The 15566-nt window shown below is 33.4% G+C and overlaps 2 protein-coding genes across 2 annotated transcripts; both read left to right on the plus strand.

Moving 5' to 3' along the window:
- The first annotated feature begins 3423 nt into the window (after nt 1–3423).
- Nucleotides 3424–13241, plus strand: LOC125824297 (uncharacterized). Its single transcript, XM_049503645.1, has 6 exons — nt 3424–3879; nt 6107–6193; nt 8427–8609; nt 8715–8801; nt 8874–8945; nt 10922–13241. Exons 1-6 carry the CDS (start codon nt 3667–3669, stop codon nt 12860–12862), a joined length of 2583 nt encoding a protein of 860 aa, XP_049359602.1. The 5' UTR covers nt 3424–3666; the 3' UTR covers nt 12863–13241.
- A 989-nt stretch (nt 13242–14230) lies between these two features.
- On the plus strand, nt 14231–14755 carry LOC125824445 (60S acidic ribosomal protein P2A-like). The gene has a single exon (XM_049503819.1). It carries the CDS (start codon nt 14270–14272, stop codon nt 14618–14620), a length of 351 nt encoding a protein of 116 aa, XP_049359776.1. The 5' UTR covers nt 14231–14269; the 3' UTR covers nt 14621–14755.
- The last annotated feature ends 811 nt before the right edge of the window (nt 14756–15566 follow it).

Genomic DNA, 15566 nt, shown 5'->3' on the forward strand with positions numbered 1-15566 from the left:
ATATATCTAAGATAATTTACTGAAATATGATCCTATTATGTTTTGTTTTTTTTGTTAAAATTTAAATCTAGTTGAAGCTTATCCATAACTTTTCTTATTGCATCCAAAAGTTCCGGTATTGCCACATTTGCAAATCTTTTTTAGTGTATGTAGAATGATTTCCTTTATACTCAAATAATATTTTATGTATTTGATCTATCACTGCTGATTTTGTGACACCTTTAAAATGAGAAATCATTTTTGGATATGGTTTCAAGAAATTTCTTATGTTGCTTATATAGTTTATTCTCTAACCGTCAAACATTCAATGTTTTTAGTGAAGATACAATGAATAATATTTGATTCTTAAGAAACAATGAACATTATGTATAATGAATTTATTTTTACAAAGAATCATTGATTTCTTAAATTTATTTTACAATGAATCATTTAACAAAAAAAATATTACAATGAATCATACACATACATTGTTCTTTATGTATAATGGATTTACATTTTATATGAATTTAATAAACATGATACATATTTCAGTAAGATACAAAGATTTTAATGTATTCATTGTACTTTATGTATAATAAAATTATTTTTATGTGAATTCAATAAATATAATACATAAATTAGTAAGATACAATTAATTTGATATAATAAAAAATAACCTTTGTTGAATCTCAAAACACTCTTTAGATTAATAAATATTAATTCATGGATTATATTATACCTCTACAAAATAATAATATTTCATGGTCCCACCTATATTAATTTAGTGAGATTTTATGTATTTGTCTATATTATATATAAATATTTTTAAAATAATATTTTTTTTGCATACTGAACTTAAAAAAATATATAAAAAGGATACATTCAAAATTAATTTATATTATACTCCCTCTGTCTCATATTAGTTGATCATTTTCCTTTTAAGTTTTAACACGCATATTAAGAAATCATAAATAAGAAGAAAATTTTACTAATTCACTCATTAAAATTCTTTTTATAAATTTAGAAACAAATGTGAACACTTTCAAAAATAATTAGTAGCAAGAGTAATATAGAAAAAATGTAATAATATTTTCCTAATTTAGAAAGATGGACAACTATTTTTAATAACATGATCAACTAATATGGGACGTGAGGAGTATATAGGAGTGTTAGTAATTGCTCGCTCTAATCCATAATAGGTGAATTTGTGAGGCAATGCACATTCATTAAGAAAAAAATTAGGATATAAATTAAATACCTCTTTTCACTCTTTTTTTATAAGTTATTCTCAAACTATTTTAAAAATAAAAATAATTTAAAGTAAAATCATAAATACGAGTAACTAACTCTTTGAATTTATCATGTAAAAAATTGTAAATTAAAGACAAGAATAGAAGAATTTTTCAGCAGTTCTCTTGAAATCTGAATAATTAACTTATTTTGAATATTGAAAAAAACTTTAAGAAATTAAATATTGATTAAAAGTTTGCAAAAAGCATCCGTTACAATTCCTTGTTTCTTGTCTCTTTTTTTTTTTTTTTTTTTAAAGCTTTTCCTTATTTTGTTTTTACTTCCTTTGTCCCAATCCTTTTATTAATATCGTTTAACCAACAGAAAAAGTAAAAAATATCCTTAAAAACTGAACCTCACCACATTTTTGCTTTTATGTACACACTATTTTTTTAAAGAATATGATTGAAAAAGAAGTTAAAGAAATTCTCATCTTCTATTTTTTTTTTGTCAACTATGTACATATATTTTTATATTATGTGTTTTTACCAATGAATATGATTCAATTATCATTTGAAATGTTATGAATATTAATTTTGGAGAAGGTTATTATAAAAGTTTGTATATTTATTACTGGTAATTCATTAAACCTCAAAATTAAGAATTTTGGTAAAGCTATTTTGGCACACTTTATTTTTTTTTTCCCTTATAAACGATTTTATAACAAAATCAATCTATGATAAAAGATGGAAAACCCCAAAACAATTAATGAATAATGGAAAAATTTGAACGCTCAAAAAAGACGAAAAACCAGTTATCAGATACAAAATAGAGCATAATTATAATAAGTCATCGATTTGTTGGCAAGTTAAGTAAGCAACGATATATTCATTTCTGTAGAAAACATAGTTCATCACAGTGGAAAACTCATCTCATAAAGATATTAATACATTAAAGCTCGAAACTCAAAAAATAATAAAACAACACTATTTATCTCTCTGATGCTTTAAAACACTACAATGATTAAGATTAAAAATGAAAGACTAACTTCGATACGAAACAGAGCACAATTATAATAAATAACAGAGTAATGGGGAATATGCTCATTTCATTAGATATCATTTAAGCTTCTCCATTCCTATAATTCTCGATGCGATACTGAGTCATGAGCTTAATTACTGATTTGACTGATTTATTGACAAATCCAGTAAATATAAATCTGTCCATTTATTCATAAATATATTTTCGACCTATCTATTTACTACAACGTAAAGCTTATCTCATAACACTATTGAATACATTAAAACTCCAAATTCAAAAAATGATTAAAGCAAAACAAACACAAAGTATCTGTCTAATGCTTTAAAATACTTACAATGACTATGATTAAGATTCACAGTAAAAGGTTAACCACCAAATACGAAATAAAGTATAACTATAATAAACAACAGAGCAGTGAAATATCTCTATTTTCATTAAATATCGTCTAAGGTTCTCTGTTTCTAAGATCTCGAATGCGGTACTTCTTCATGAACATAATTACTAATTTGACCGATTTATTGACAAGTCCAGTAAAATAGATTTGTTCATTTACCCAAAAATACATTTTTGACCTGTCTGTCTATTCACTGCAACACAAAGCTAAATCTCATAAAGCTATTAAATACATTAAAGTTAAAAATTCAAATACCGATTAAAGCAAAACAAACACAAATTATCTCTATGATGCTTTAAAACACTTAACGACAATTAAGATTAAGATTGAAAGTAAAAGATTAGCTAAAAAGATACTAAAAAAAGAGTATGACCGTAATAAATAGCAGCACAATGGGGAACACGCCCATTCCAATAAATATCATTTAACCTTCTCCGTTCCTGAAAATTCGAATGTGGTATTGATTTACGAACTTAATTGTTGATTTGATCGATTCTATTCATTTATCCAGAAAATATATTAACGTCTTATTTATTTATTACAACATAAACATTCATCTCATAAACCTATTGAATACATTGAAACTCAAAATCCAGAAAATCATTAAACAAAAGCAACATTTATTATCTCTCTAATTACTAAGATTAGGATTAGAAATGCATCATTTTGATAAAGAATATACACTATTAATTACTTATGTTTGATCTTTTAAGTCAAAAAATAGTGGACCATTTTGAGTTTTTCATATATTATAGTGATGAAGTGTTAAAACATAGTCCCCCCTGCGCTCTCTCTCTCTATCCGAATTCTCCCCATTTTGGAAAAATCGCCCTTTGTTTCTCTCTCTAAAAATCGCTATCGATCGATACATATATATGTGTGTTGTTCATCTTCGCAACTCTAGGGTTTAGGTTATCGGAATTCAGATTTGAATTTGCGGCGCTGGAAAACTGAGGGTTTTTGAATCGGTTCAGTTCGATTTTTGTTTTTTTGGTTGTTTTTGTGGATCTGTGTGATTGGAAATGGATACGATGTCGTCTTCAGCGTCAAATGCAGTAGCGAATAACAAGGATGTTCCGTCTTCGATGACGCCGACCGCGGTGGAGGATGACGGCGCGATGTCTGTCAATTCAGGACTTGCAAAGGAGGCAGCTTTGTTTTTTCAGTCGGGGAATTACGCTGATTGTGTTAGAGTTTTGTATCAACTGTTGCAGAAAAAAGAAGGCGATCCAAAGGTGACTAAATCTGTCTTTTTTTGTTTTATGGTATCTTTATACATTCTCAACTTGTTGTAGCATATATATACTCACTCGGTTTCAATTTATAGGTTACATTTGGAATTTTGAGAGCTAACCAAGTTTTTTTTGATTGATTTTTTGTATGACTGTTAGATATTTGAATGTGTTAATTTTTGTGATATATAGTAGTTTAGAAGTTTGATTCTTGAAATTTCAAATGTGCCACACTAAATGGGACAGAGTGAGTAAGTGATTTATGGTTATTTGTAGTTTGCGCTTTTCTTGTCGTCAATTGAATTGGTGGCTTTGAGCTCATTTGCACGTGATTTTCGATGGAAAATTGTGGCTTTGAGCTCAATTTGCACGTGATTTTTTATGGTAAATACGGTTTTCCGGTTCAAAGTCGATGGAAGATTGAATTGATGGCTTTGAGCTCAATTTGCAAGTGATTTGTGATGGAAAATGCAATTTTCTAGTTCAAAATTGTTTTGAATTGATGGCTGTGAGCTCAATTTGCACGTGATTTTGATGGGAAATGCTTTTTTCTAGTTCAAGGATGTTAATTGAATTGATGGCTTTGAGCTCAATTTGCACGTGATGTTCGTTGGAAAATGCAGTTTTCTAGTTCAAAATCGTTTTGAATTGTAATTATTCTTGTTATACTATACATCTTTTTATATTTGTTTTTATTTATCCTAATTAACCTAATGGCGTCATAACCAAAGGTCCAGTATTTTGCCTCATAAATAGACGGTGCGTGGATTTTTCCCATTTCCATCTCTTAAGTTGACATAGAGCTGAATGAAAATATGTCTATGGTCCTCTCTGGTGGGTGATGATTGTTTCTGTGAAATACTCTGTTGGTAATTGAGAATTTTTTGATTGGTGGGTAGTTAAATAAGTTCATTGAAACTGAGGCATCTGTTGATTCATTGTAGTTGGTTTTGGAATATCTTAACTGGCATTGTGGCTGTAACCGTTTCAAGATCTTTGAACTCATTTTATACTAGAGGTAGTACTTGCATTGGAATATGAATTACTGGTTTGGGTAGTTGGAAGAACAAGGCCTGCTGCAGCAGAGATATTTAAGGTGTCTTTAGTTTTAACTACAGTTGGGGTTTAAATTTAGTATGCCATTGCTGATTTTAGTTTTTGGAGCAAAACAATAAGTCCAATATAGATAATTAGATATCTGTGTTTGGTCTTTGGAGAAAGAAATCTTGTATTTATCAATTACCTGATATGCACCAGTGTTATGTTTAAATTTGGAGGTTTAGTTTAATGTCACTTTGAGAGGGTCAAGTATTTGATATTCATTTGGAACTCATGAGTCCATTAGTAAGTGTATGTTGACGATATCCTACATAAACCTTCAAATGCATCAGTTCAGAGGTATGGCGTTATATGATTGAAAGTGCTAAAAAGGGACTGGCTAGGCCTAAAACCACGGTGAGAAGTTATTTTGACTCAAAAAATGAGATACCATGCGATATCAGCTACAACAACAACATACCTAGTGTAATCTCACAAGAGCCGTTTGGGGAGGGTGGTGCCTTACCTTGAGTAGGTAGAGATTTCAAATGCGATATCAGCTAAGAATAAAAACAATCAAACCAATGATCTACGTATGCGATATCAACTAGTTGGGACTTATTTGTTTTTCTTACACTTGCATTAGGAATCATTAACCAAGACATAAAAACAAAGCATGTGCCAGCATTGGAATTAGCAAATTGCTTTTGAGTAAAGCATAATGAATATAGATCGTTTATCATACTGACCCCAAGTCATTGGTGATTTAGGAATAGTTGATATTTTTTTTGATGACAAGGGAAACCTGTAGCCTCTACCCTTTTGGGTGCGCACAGGGTAAAACCCCCGCTCCTATGCAATAGCTCGCAAACCACATAGGAGAGGTAACCCGCACTAGGCAAGCCCAATGCGACGAGCTCGACCCAAAAGGCAAACCCCTTGCTTTTGCTGGCAAGGGGTTTCGAACTTGAGACCTCCAACATGGAAGTCCCAAGCCCAAACCGCTGGGCCACCCCGAAGATTGGAATAGTTGATATTTTTGGTAAATGCACCATAATCATTTTAATCAAGTCATCAAACCGTTGGATTTGTTAATATTTCTTGTTGCTTTGGTTTCATGATGATGTTCTGTCATTTTTACTTCCACTTCTAATTGCTTTATTTATGGTGTTCTTTGCTCCTCATCTGCTAGGTTCTACATAACATTGCGATTGCTGTGAACTTTCAAGATGGTTGCTCCAATCCTAAGAAGCTGATTGATGAACTTAATAATGCTAAGGTACGTAGAGCTGTATCATTGAGATATTGAGGTATAGCAATCTTGTTGTTCATCAATGCCGTGGTTTTGGTACTGCTTGTTTTATCCTATTATGCATGTTTAAATGATTCTATATTTGCTATGAGCTCCAAGAAGCAGATTTGGTCTTAGAGCTCTATTGCTGCTAAGTTTTCTGTTGCGAGAGCAACTCTGTTCATGATGTATGACCTCAGCAGAAGGAGGGGCCTCGTTTGTTCTGCAGAAGTTCAACTGGGGAAAGAATTATACATGCTTTGGCTTTTACAAAGCAAAGTTTATGCTTGTTTCACTCTTTTTGTATATGCATATACCTCTAACGGTTAAGGACAGTCATAAAGTCCAAAAGGATATTTAAGAATATAATTCTAGCTGGCATTAGCGCACCCCAATGAGTGAATAAGCCTTTTAAAGGTAAGGAGCCATCCTTGATTACAAGGAAAGTGGTGAACACCCTTATCGTAAAATATTGATTGTGGAACATTGTGAATTGCATCAAAGTAAGACACTGCAAGTTGGTTTGTGGTGGGATATGGGGTGTTTGTGTGTCAAAACGTTCTTGGAAAAAAATATGTACATAAAGGTTCTCACCGAGTTGAATTGGCCATTGGGATTATAAGTCTGCCTCTTGTCACTCATTCCTGTACATGGTTGGATGAAAACTGCACTGAAAAACAGTTACCAATTTCAAAAAAAAAAAAAAAACTGCACTGAAAAACAATTTCTTGCAGGATCTGTTGGAAGTCTTCCCTATTCCTATGGATCAAATTATTACTGAAGGCATGGTTTAAGTTTGGCATACCAAATGGATTTTACAACTTCTTCAGTCATAGAGATACAAATCAAAGCAAGATATAAAGATCAACTAACCTTTATATCTTGCTTTGATCTGCATCTCTATGACTGAAGAAATTGTACAATCTATTTGGTATGCCATACTTAAACCACGCCTTTAGTAAAAATCTCAGGGTGTGGCCTAGTGGTCAATGAAGTGGTTGTGAACTCTAAGTTCTCAAGTTCAAAACTCAGTGGGAGACGACAAAAACACTAGATGATTCTTCCCATCTGTCCTAGCAAAGGCTAGGACAGAGTTACCTGGTACCTGTTGTTGGTGGGAGGTGGCATGTTTCATAAACTGACCCGAACACCATGGTCATAAAAAAAAAAGATCAACTAAGCCTTTGCTTTTCATTTTCCTTCAGAAGGGATTTTTTTCTCTAGAAGTTTTTGTTCAAGGATTTGAAGTAATTGAGGAGCTACATGCTTGATTTCTCTTTTTGATGAGCATAAAACTACAGTAGTAGTTATAAATCAAAGATAACAGAAATTAAGAATGTAAGTACTTCCACTATTACAAGTTACATATTTGGACCTGTTTTAACTTCTTAATTTCCATTTCTAATCAAATAGTGATCACATAGAATCAGATTTCTGGACTAATTTTTTAGGAATGATCAGATAGATTGGTCTTGGTCTTGGTCTTGTGTTCTTTCATTCATGATGCTTCAATATTGTATAAGTTAGTGGTAACTTAATTTCAACTAATTTAGTTAATTTTCTCTTTGTTGTTATAGCTTCTTGAAATAATTTAAACTTTTTCATTAAACATATTCTGCACTTCTTAATTTGGTAGCATCAACAGGTGCATATGATCATTTTATATTTAGTGCACTTATGACTAGCAGCAGAAGGGATTTTAATCCTTCAATTGTTTTTCCTCTTTGAGTGATTAGAATATTGAATTTCTATACAAACTAGAACAATGAAATTATTATTTGCTTATGGATGTTGTTCTGCTTAAGTCTTGGGTGTTCCTTTATGCGTCCCTTTAGTGAACTTCGATTTCTGCATTTTATTTTCTCGTTTCTTTTGCCAGAGTGATTTTCATCTAATGGTCTTGATGCTTGTGGTGGCACCTCTGTTCCCCTTTTATGTGAATTTTCTGGTTACTTGATAGTTATCTAGCAGGTAAGGGGAGCCTTCGACTTAGTTAATCTGTTTCTGGATGTGTGGTATAGAGTAGCTCAGAAATTGTGCTTTCTTAGTTCTTCCTTCTATTTTTCTTCCCTTTCTGACTTATTTGGTTGTTATAATTCTTATGGTAGTATTAACCTTCACCTTATCAATAATAGAAAGATATTCTATTGTAGTATTATACCCGTGCTTCAGTGTTCTTGTCTCCTTGTTGTGATACATTATTGTTGCTTTCAATGTTTAGAAAAGAAGCGAAGAGCTTGCTTGTGCTGCTGGCGACCAGGCAGATCCTGCTAGCAATGGTGGAGCCAAAGCTGTGACAGGAATTAGTGGAAATAACAGTGCACCACGGCATCTATCTGCTCAACATAGTTCCGAACTTGTTTATGCTGATGAGTTTGATCCCTCAGTGACCACATACAATCTAGTATGTTAAGTTGATATTGGCTTGGCTGGTTTTGTTAAAAGAATTATGGCCTATTATCTTTGATGGACCTTTATTTGTGGTAATATATGCATTTGAATTATACAGGCAGTTTGCTGGTTTCATTTGCATGAACATGCAAAAGCATTTTCAATTTTGGAAGGATTGTTTCAGAACATTGAACCAATAGACGAGGTAAACAATTACCGTAGATTCTGAAATGTTAAAAATTCAAATCTGCTTATGGACTAATGAATTTGCCCACAGGAAATAGCCAAGCGCATTTGCCTCTTACTGCTGGATGTTGCTTTACTTACTCGAAATGCAGCAAGATCAGCTGTAAGTCGTGTACATACCCAACTGTTTGTTTCTCATAATTTTATCTTTTGATTTTTTATGCTGTCTTATCAATATCATGATTTACTTACTGCATTTGAAATGATCTTTCCAACAGTTTATGATGGAAGCAACTAGTTTTTGATTTAAGGAAATATTGATGATTATGGGGGTCTTGAGTTTAGGTCAAAATGTGATGATGTTGAAGTCATTAGTCTATTTGTAATTCTAATCAGTGATGGATTACTTTAGTGGAGCTAGTGGTGTGCATTCGGTTTTGAAAAAATGGTACCAATCCAAACCAAAAGAAACTTGGTTTGGGTTTCTCTTTTCTTTTTTCAGTTGTGTCATAAGAGATAATATGGATCTAATAGTAACATATTTGGATGACAAGAAAATTTATTTGAATAAAAAGTAGTTGATCAAGTAAATCTATTCTCATTCATAAACATGGCCAAACTGCCCATATACAAGGAATATACCAAATGATAAAGAATCTATAAAATAACTATTTGAATAATGAGAAGTAGTAATGTCAAATCTCTTAAATACCTTTTCTAAATTCAATTCACATGATTGAAATGATTAATTTGTGAACACCATTAATAAGAGTAGTACATTTGATGCGATAGTCAATAAACACTCCTAGTCTCTTATAAAAGCATAATGCAACAATCAAAAGTTTCTGATGTCACACTGGTCTTTCCCATTTTGGTCAATGTTAGAAACATTGATGTTGTGATTTCCAATGATCATAAAGATGCGACATCTAAAGTTTAAGAATTGCTTCCCAAAGTTTGTATTGAGTGAGTTCACTCACCGAAGCAGCTGATGTTACTTTGAGATTCCCAATAACAATTTAAAAAACCAAGATCTGATACCCTTGTGAGAGATTGCCATTTACACTTGCTCTACTCTATTTCGTTTTGTAATGACAATGGCGTTGATGCCTCTGTCTCTAACCTACGATACATGGAATCAATTCACCTAGTATCATTTCTACTGGGATACCATTTGTAATTGCTGTATCTGTTTTCTTCCTTTTGATAACTTCATTCTGATATTGTTCTGAGTGAGTGATGCTAGGGGAATTGTAACGTGGTGAACTTAGAATTATGGTTTAACACACTTATATAAAATATTGCAAGGTGGTGAACTTTGAGTTTTGGTTTAACACATTTATATGAAATATTGCAGGCTTTGATGTTTGTGATGGATGGTTTAATATCAGTAGTTTTGTCATGTACCTTCTTGCAGCTGTTGCAGTAGTTTTTGAAATGAGCTAGTGTGCTGCCTTTAATGGGTTGAGACTAGTTAGTCATTGTTAATCTAGTTCTTTTATTTAAAGGTAAGTAGTATTGATGTCAGCAGTAAGAAGGTGCTATTGTTACATCCAAAAGATTACTGGAGAGAGAATAACAGAAAAGATCTGACTGCCTGGACAAAAGATTCTATGAACTGTAACAGTGTTTAAGCTTCATTTGCCCAATCTAATCTGCAGCAAAAAGATAGCATAAAACGATCAGATTTTACTTTCAGCACAGAGTTCTGTTCATCTTCAAAACACATTTTGTTTCTTTCTTTCTTTCCATGTGCACCACCAAATGCAAACAGGAATTGGATACAAAGTCTTCTTTAACTACTTGTTCAAACCCTTTCTATGCCAGCACAGAAGAAAATCCTTAAGAGTTCTGTCATTATTGTTCTATTTAAAAGGTTGATTATTGTGGTTAATGCTCCATTTGTCGTTTTATTATTTCTATAGATAATTGAGATTGCTGATTTCATGAAGGATAGTTGTTTTTGGTTTTTGTTCCATTGTTGAAATTTTGCCGTACTTTTCCTAAGATGGTGGAATCTGTGTTGGAGTCTCATGTTTGTTTTCTAGGTCTAGTATATTGCTTCTTTCCCTTTTTATGTAGCGAACTTTTTTTAAAAATCTTTGTTGCAAACAGTTTAATTATGATTCTTGCTCCCAGGATGTGATCAGCTACGTGGAGAAGGTCTTTTGTAGCAGTAGTTTATTGAGTCAAGTTGACAACGGAAACTCTGCACTGCCAACAGCTTCAGCCGTTTTGAAATCGGCTTCATTTCCCAGCAATTCAAGTATTCCTGATGCATCTACTCCAGATTCACCTGCTGCTGGGATAACCTCCGAAGGCTCTTTGTCTAGGACATTATCAGAAGAGGGACTTGAAGATCTGCATTTAATATCATCCATGGAGATTGGTGGGCAGAACCTACCACGACAGTCTGGCTTGAAATCTTCAAATGATCCAACAAGGAACCAAGCTGATGAATTTATCTCAACTGCTGAAATGAGGATTAAACTGCACCTTTGCAAGGTCCAATTTCTTCTCCTCACCAGGAATCTTAAGGCAGCTAAGCGTGAAGTTAAGATGGCTATGAACACAGCACGGGGTAAAGATCATTCTATGGCTCTCTATTTGAAGTCCCAGCTTGAATATACTCGTGGGAATCACCGAAAAGCAATCAAGCTCTTGATGGCATCAAGTAATCGGGCAGAAACGGGAATTTCTAGCTTATACTACAACAACCTGGGTTGCATATATTATCGACTTGGCAAGCATCACACTTCTTCTGTATTTTTTGCCAAGGCTCTGAATAATAGTTCATCTCTCCGGAAAGAGCGACCTTTAAAGCTCTCAACCATCTCACAGGATAAGTCTCTTCTCATAACCTATAACTGTGGTATGCAGTACCTGGCTTGTGGGAAACCATTGCTGGCGGCAGGCTGTTTCTATAAGGCTAGTCAGGTTTTCCACAATAGGCCTCTTTTATGGTTACGAGTTGCAGAATGTTGTCTAATGGCTCTTGAGCAGGGACTGCTCAAGTCCAGTGGTGTTGCTACTTCTGACAGGTCTGAAGTTAAAGTTCATGTTGTTGGACAAGGAAAATGGAGGCAACTTGTTATGGAAGATGGAATATCAAGAAATGGACAAGAAAGTTTTTCAGGTAAGGAAGATTTGGCTACTAAGGGAAGACAACCGAAGTTATCGGTACTACTTGCTCGTCAGTGTCTTCTGAATGCTTTGCATTTATTGACCAGTTCTGAATCAAAAGGTAACAAGTCCACACAGTCTCATGCTTCTGGTCTGGAAGAAAGTGAAACAAGAGAAGCAGTACCATCCAAGAATGGATCAACTGACCCTAAGTCACTGAACGTGCCAGCATCTGGTCAGGTTAATGCAAATGGGGAGGTGAAAGAGCAAAAGGGTGCAAACAGTCAAAATGCCTCCTTCTTGAATTCTCTCGGTGAGTATGAAGCCACATGTAGAAAAGAGAATCTGATGATTGAGCAAGCTGCATTGACTGATTTGGCTTTTGTAGAGCTGGAATTGGGAAATCCATTGAAGGCTCTTACAATTGCACGATCTCTCTTGAAAGTCCAAGAATGTTCTAGAATATACATCTTTCTTGGTAATGTGTATGCTGCTGAAGCTCTATGCTTGCTGAACCGGGCAAAGGAAGCTGCAGAGCATTTGTCAACCTATATCTCCAGTGGCAAGGATGTTGATCTGCCCTTTAGTGAAGAGGATTCTGAAATGTGGAAACAGGAGAAAACATTGGAATCGGAAGATACTAATGTTGGATCAGCTGCTGTGAACTCCTTTCCTTCGGAGGAATCTCAAGCATTTGTGTTTGTTAAGCCGGAAGAGGCCCGCGGAATTCTCTTTGCAAACTTAGCTGCCATGTCTGCTATGCAAGGAGACATTGAACAGGCCCAAACTTATGTGGTACAAGCACTTTTGATAAAACCTCAACGTCCTGAAGCTATTCTTACTGCAGTATACGTGGATCTTCTGTGTGGGAAGACACAAGAAGCTCTCACAAAGTTGAAACAGTGTAGTCGTATTAGGTTCCTACCAGGCAGTCCGACTTTAAGTGGTTCGTCATGATGATTCATATCTAGCCCACCTTTCAGTAATGAGTTAGCAGGCAGGTAGTTCAGGAATCCCTTGATAGAGTTTATGTACCATATATATAGCTCAATTCAGGAACAAGTTTTTCGTTTTTTTGTTTTTCAAATGTCTATGATTTGCTGGTTTAGGTTTCAGGAAGTGATGGGGGGTGGTGGTGTTGTGGCTGAGATTAGTTTGGTTATTGCAGATACATGCCCATCTTTAAAAGATTCGAGGTGTATTTTTCATACAGAGAGACCCAGTCTAGTTCCCCTTTAGAGATATATAGAGGTTTTATGAACTCCTATGAAAGATGAACCATGAACTTATAATTTCTTTCATAAAGTCATTTTAATTCCCAACTTATGGGCTTTTTCATTATTACAGCCGCAGATTATTTGTCTTAATTTTTTCAAGTTGCTATCTATACATTCGAAAAGGTGGTTTCGAATGGTAAATATATTTAAACTATAGCTGTGTTTCGTAAATATATAGCACATGTTTTGCTATGTTGTGTAGTTTTCCCAAGTTAAAACCCAAGGACGATGAGAGCGATCGTTGAAGGGTTTGGACTGGGGCAGCAGAAATTGCTGTATTTGTGCTATCTGAATATAGTATACATCACACATAGATATAGTATACATTTCTTAACGTTTCAACTGTGTTTTTTTGTTTCTTTTCTTCCTTTCCTAGTTTCACACCACCACCACCAACAGTCTCAGTGAAGTCTGGAAAGGGTAGTATATGCAGATTTTATCCTAAGCGTGAAAAGGTAGAGAAATTATTTTAGAGAGATCCTCGACTTAAGGAAAATTTACAACATTTTCAATGGAGTTTGGAAAGGTTAGAGTATACGCAAACTTTATCCCTACCTTGAGAAGGTGGAGAGACTATTGAAAATAGACTCTGACTCAAGGAAAAGAGATGCTACTAAGAAAAGTGAGGGATTCTGAAGAAGAAAAGGAACAAATAACTGCAAGAAAATAGTGTGATAATTGAAGTACAAAGATAGTAGATAGTAACAGAAATCGGAGGACAAGGAACTCCAAGAAAAATACTATTTTCTAATATCACCAATTAATTATAATACTTGAGTCGATGTTTCTCTACTAGTTCTAATAGTAGTTGGAATCATAGGTATTTCCTTGTACGCATTGGATTTCAGATTTTCCTTCTTTTTTTCCCAATCCTATTATATATAGTAGGAATAATATTCCATAAATCCAACTAAAATATGGTCATAATTACGTCTACCTTTTTAAACTCAAATTAGACTTCCTACAACAAACCCCCTCACCATATTGCCTATATATACCCTTTAGAAACACAAATATTTCTCATAGTTCCAAAAACAAAACAAAATTCTCAATTTTGAAGTATCTTTAAACTTTTAACTAAGACATCATGAAGGTGATAGCAGCTTATTTGTTGGCTCAATTGGGTGGAAATTCTAACCCATCAGCTAATGATTTGAAGAAAATTTTGAATTCTGTTGGTGCTGAAATTGATGATGTGAAAATTGAACTATTATTGTCACAAGTTGAAGGCAAAGTTATTAATGAGTTAATTGCTGCTGGTAAACAAAGATTGGCTTCTACTACTTGTATGTCTTTTGGATGTACAAATAATAATAATAATAATGCCAGTGCTGGTGAACAAGTTATTGATGTTGTTGAAGAGAAAAAAGAGGAAAAGAAGGTTGAGAAAGTGGAAGAGTCTGATGAAGAAGATTTTAATTTTAGTCTCTTTGATTAGAAGTTTTTAGTTTGATTTTTTATTGTTATTTTTATGGAGTATTGTTTTGATTATGTTCTTTTAGGTTTAAAGTTTTGTTGTTTTCTTTTAATACAGGTTTAGTATGTTTGTAGTTAATTATCTTTGCTTCTTCAATATCAATAGTATATTTTTAGTAATTTTTACCAAAGATGAAAGTTGTCAAGTATACGCGACGGATAGGACACGTAGTATTCTTTATTTTTCTCTATTCAAGTCTCGAAATTGTGATTTCTATTTTTTTAAAAATAGCAACCCTATTCAATATACCACATTCTTCCATTGTTACATGCTTCTAATTTAAAAGTAAGAGTTTCGTAAAATTAATTCTAAAAATCTTTAGTGAAACGAAGGGCTTGGAACCTTGTGATACCTTTTTGGGGTTAAGTGTTTGCCCTAATTTCTTGATCCCACAAAGTTACTTATTTTAAGTCTCGAAAAACTCTAACAATCGATCGAGCTAGTTGCGTTATCTTAGAGGGATTTTAGTATCACTTTGAGCATAAATTAGGGATAATGGGACACTCCTAAAGTTTAGAGTGAGTGTCTGATTTTTTTAGACAAGTTTAGAGGACAATTTATGTATTATTCCTAATAAAAACAATGGAATCATTTACTTTAATCATCGTCATGTCGTAAAATCATTGAGTTCTTTCAAGGCAAAAACATCATATATTCTCTTATTATATAAGAGATAGTTAATGCTGAAGCAGGCACGTCTCCGTTGACATGCTTGCTTCAGCGTCCTTTTGGAAAAGAAATTAAACAAATTATTTCTTTTGTTCTACTTTAATTTGATACGGTTTAAAATTTTATTTCTTTTGTTCTACTTTAATTTAATTAGTGTATAATTTTTTCAAAATTATGGAATCCATTTTAGCTATGACTTTTAGTTTTAAATTCAAGACTTCACGCTGAAGCAGACACG

Source organism: Solanum verrucosum, unplaced genomic scaffold (genome assembly GCF_900185275.1).
Source record: "Solanum verrucosum unplaced genomic scaffold, falcon-dt-bn FXZP01000022.1, whole genome shotgun sequence".
NCBI classification, from domain to species: Eukaryota; Viridiplantae; Streptophyta; class Magnoliopsida; order Solanales; family Solanaceae; genus Solanum; species Solanum verrucosum.

What these genes read in the sequence shown, in the direction of transcription:
- LOC125824297 (XM_049503645.1), top strand. Translation starts at nt 3,667, where the DNA reads ATGGATACGATGTCGTCTTCAGCGTCAAATGCAGTAGCGAATAACAAG. An exon ending in CAGTGACCACATACAATCTA is followed by an intron (nt 8,610 to 8,714) that starts GTATGTTAAGTT and finishes TGAATTATACAG; the next exon opens with GCAGTTTGCTGGTTTCATTT. An exon ending in ACATTGAACCAATAGACGAG is followed by an intron (nt 8,802 to 8,873) that starts GTAAACAATTAC and finishes ATTTGCCCACAG; the next exon opens with GAAATAGCCAAGCGCATTTG.
- LOC125824445 (XM_049503819.1), top strand. Translation starts at nt 14,270, where the DNA reads ATGAAGGTGATAGCAGCTTATTTGTTGGCTCAATTGGGTGGAAATTCT.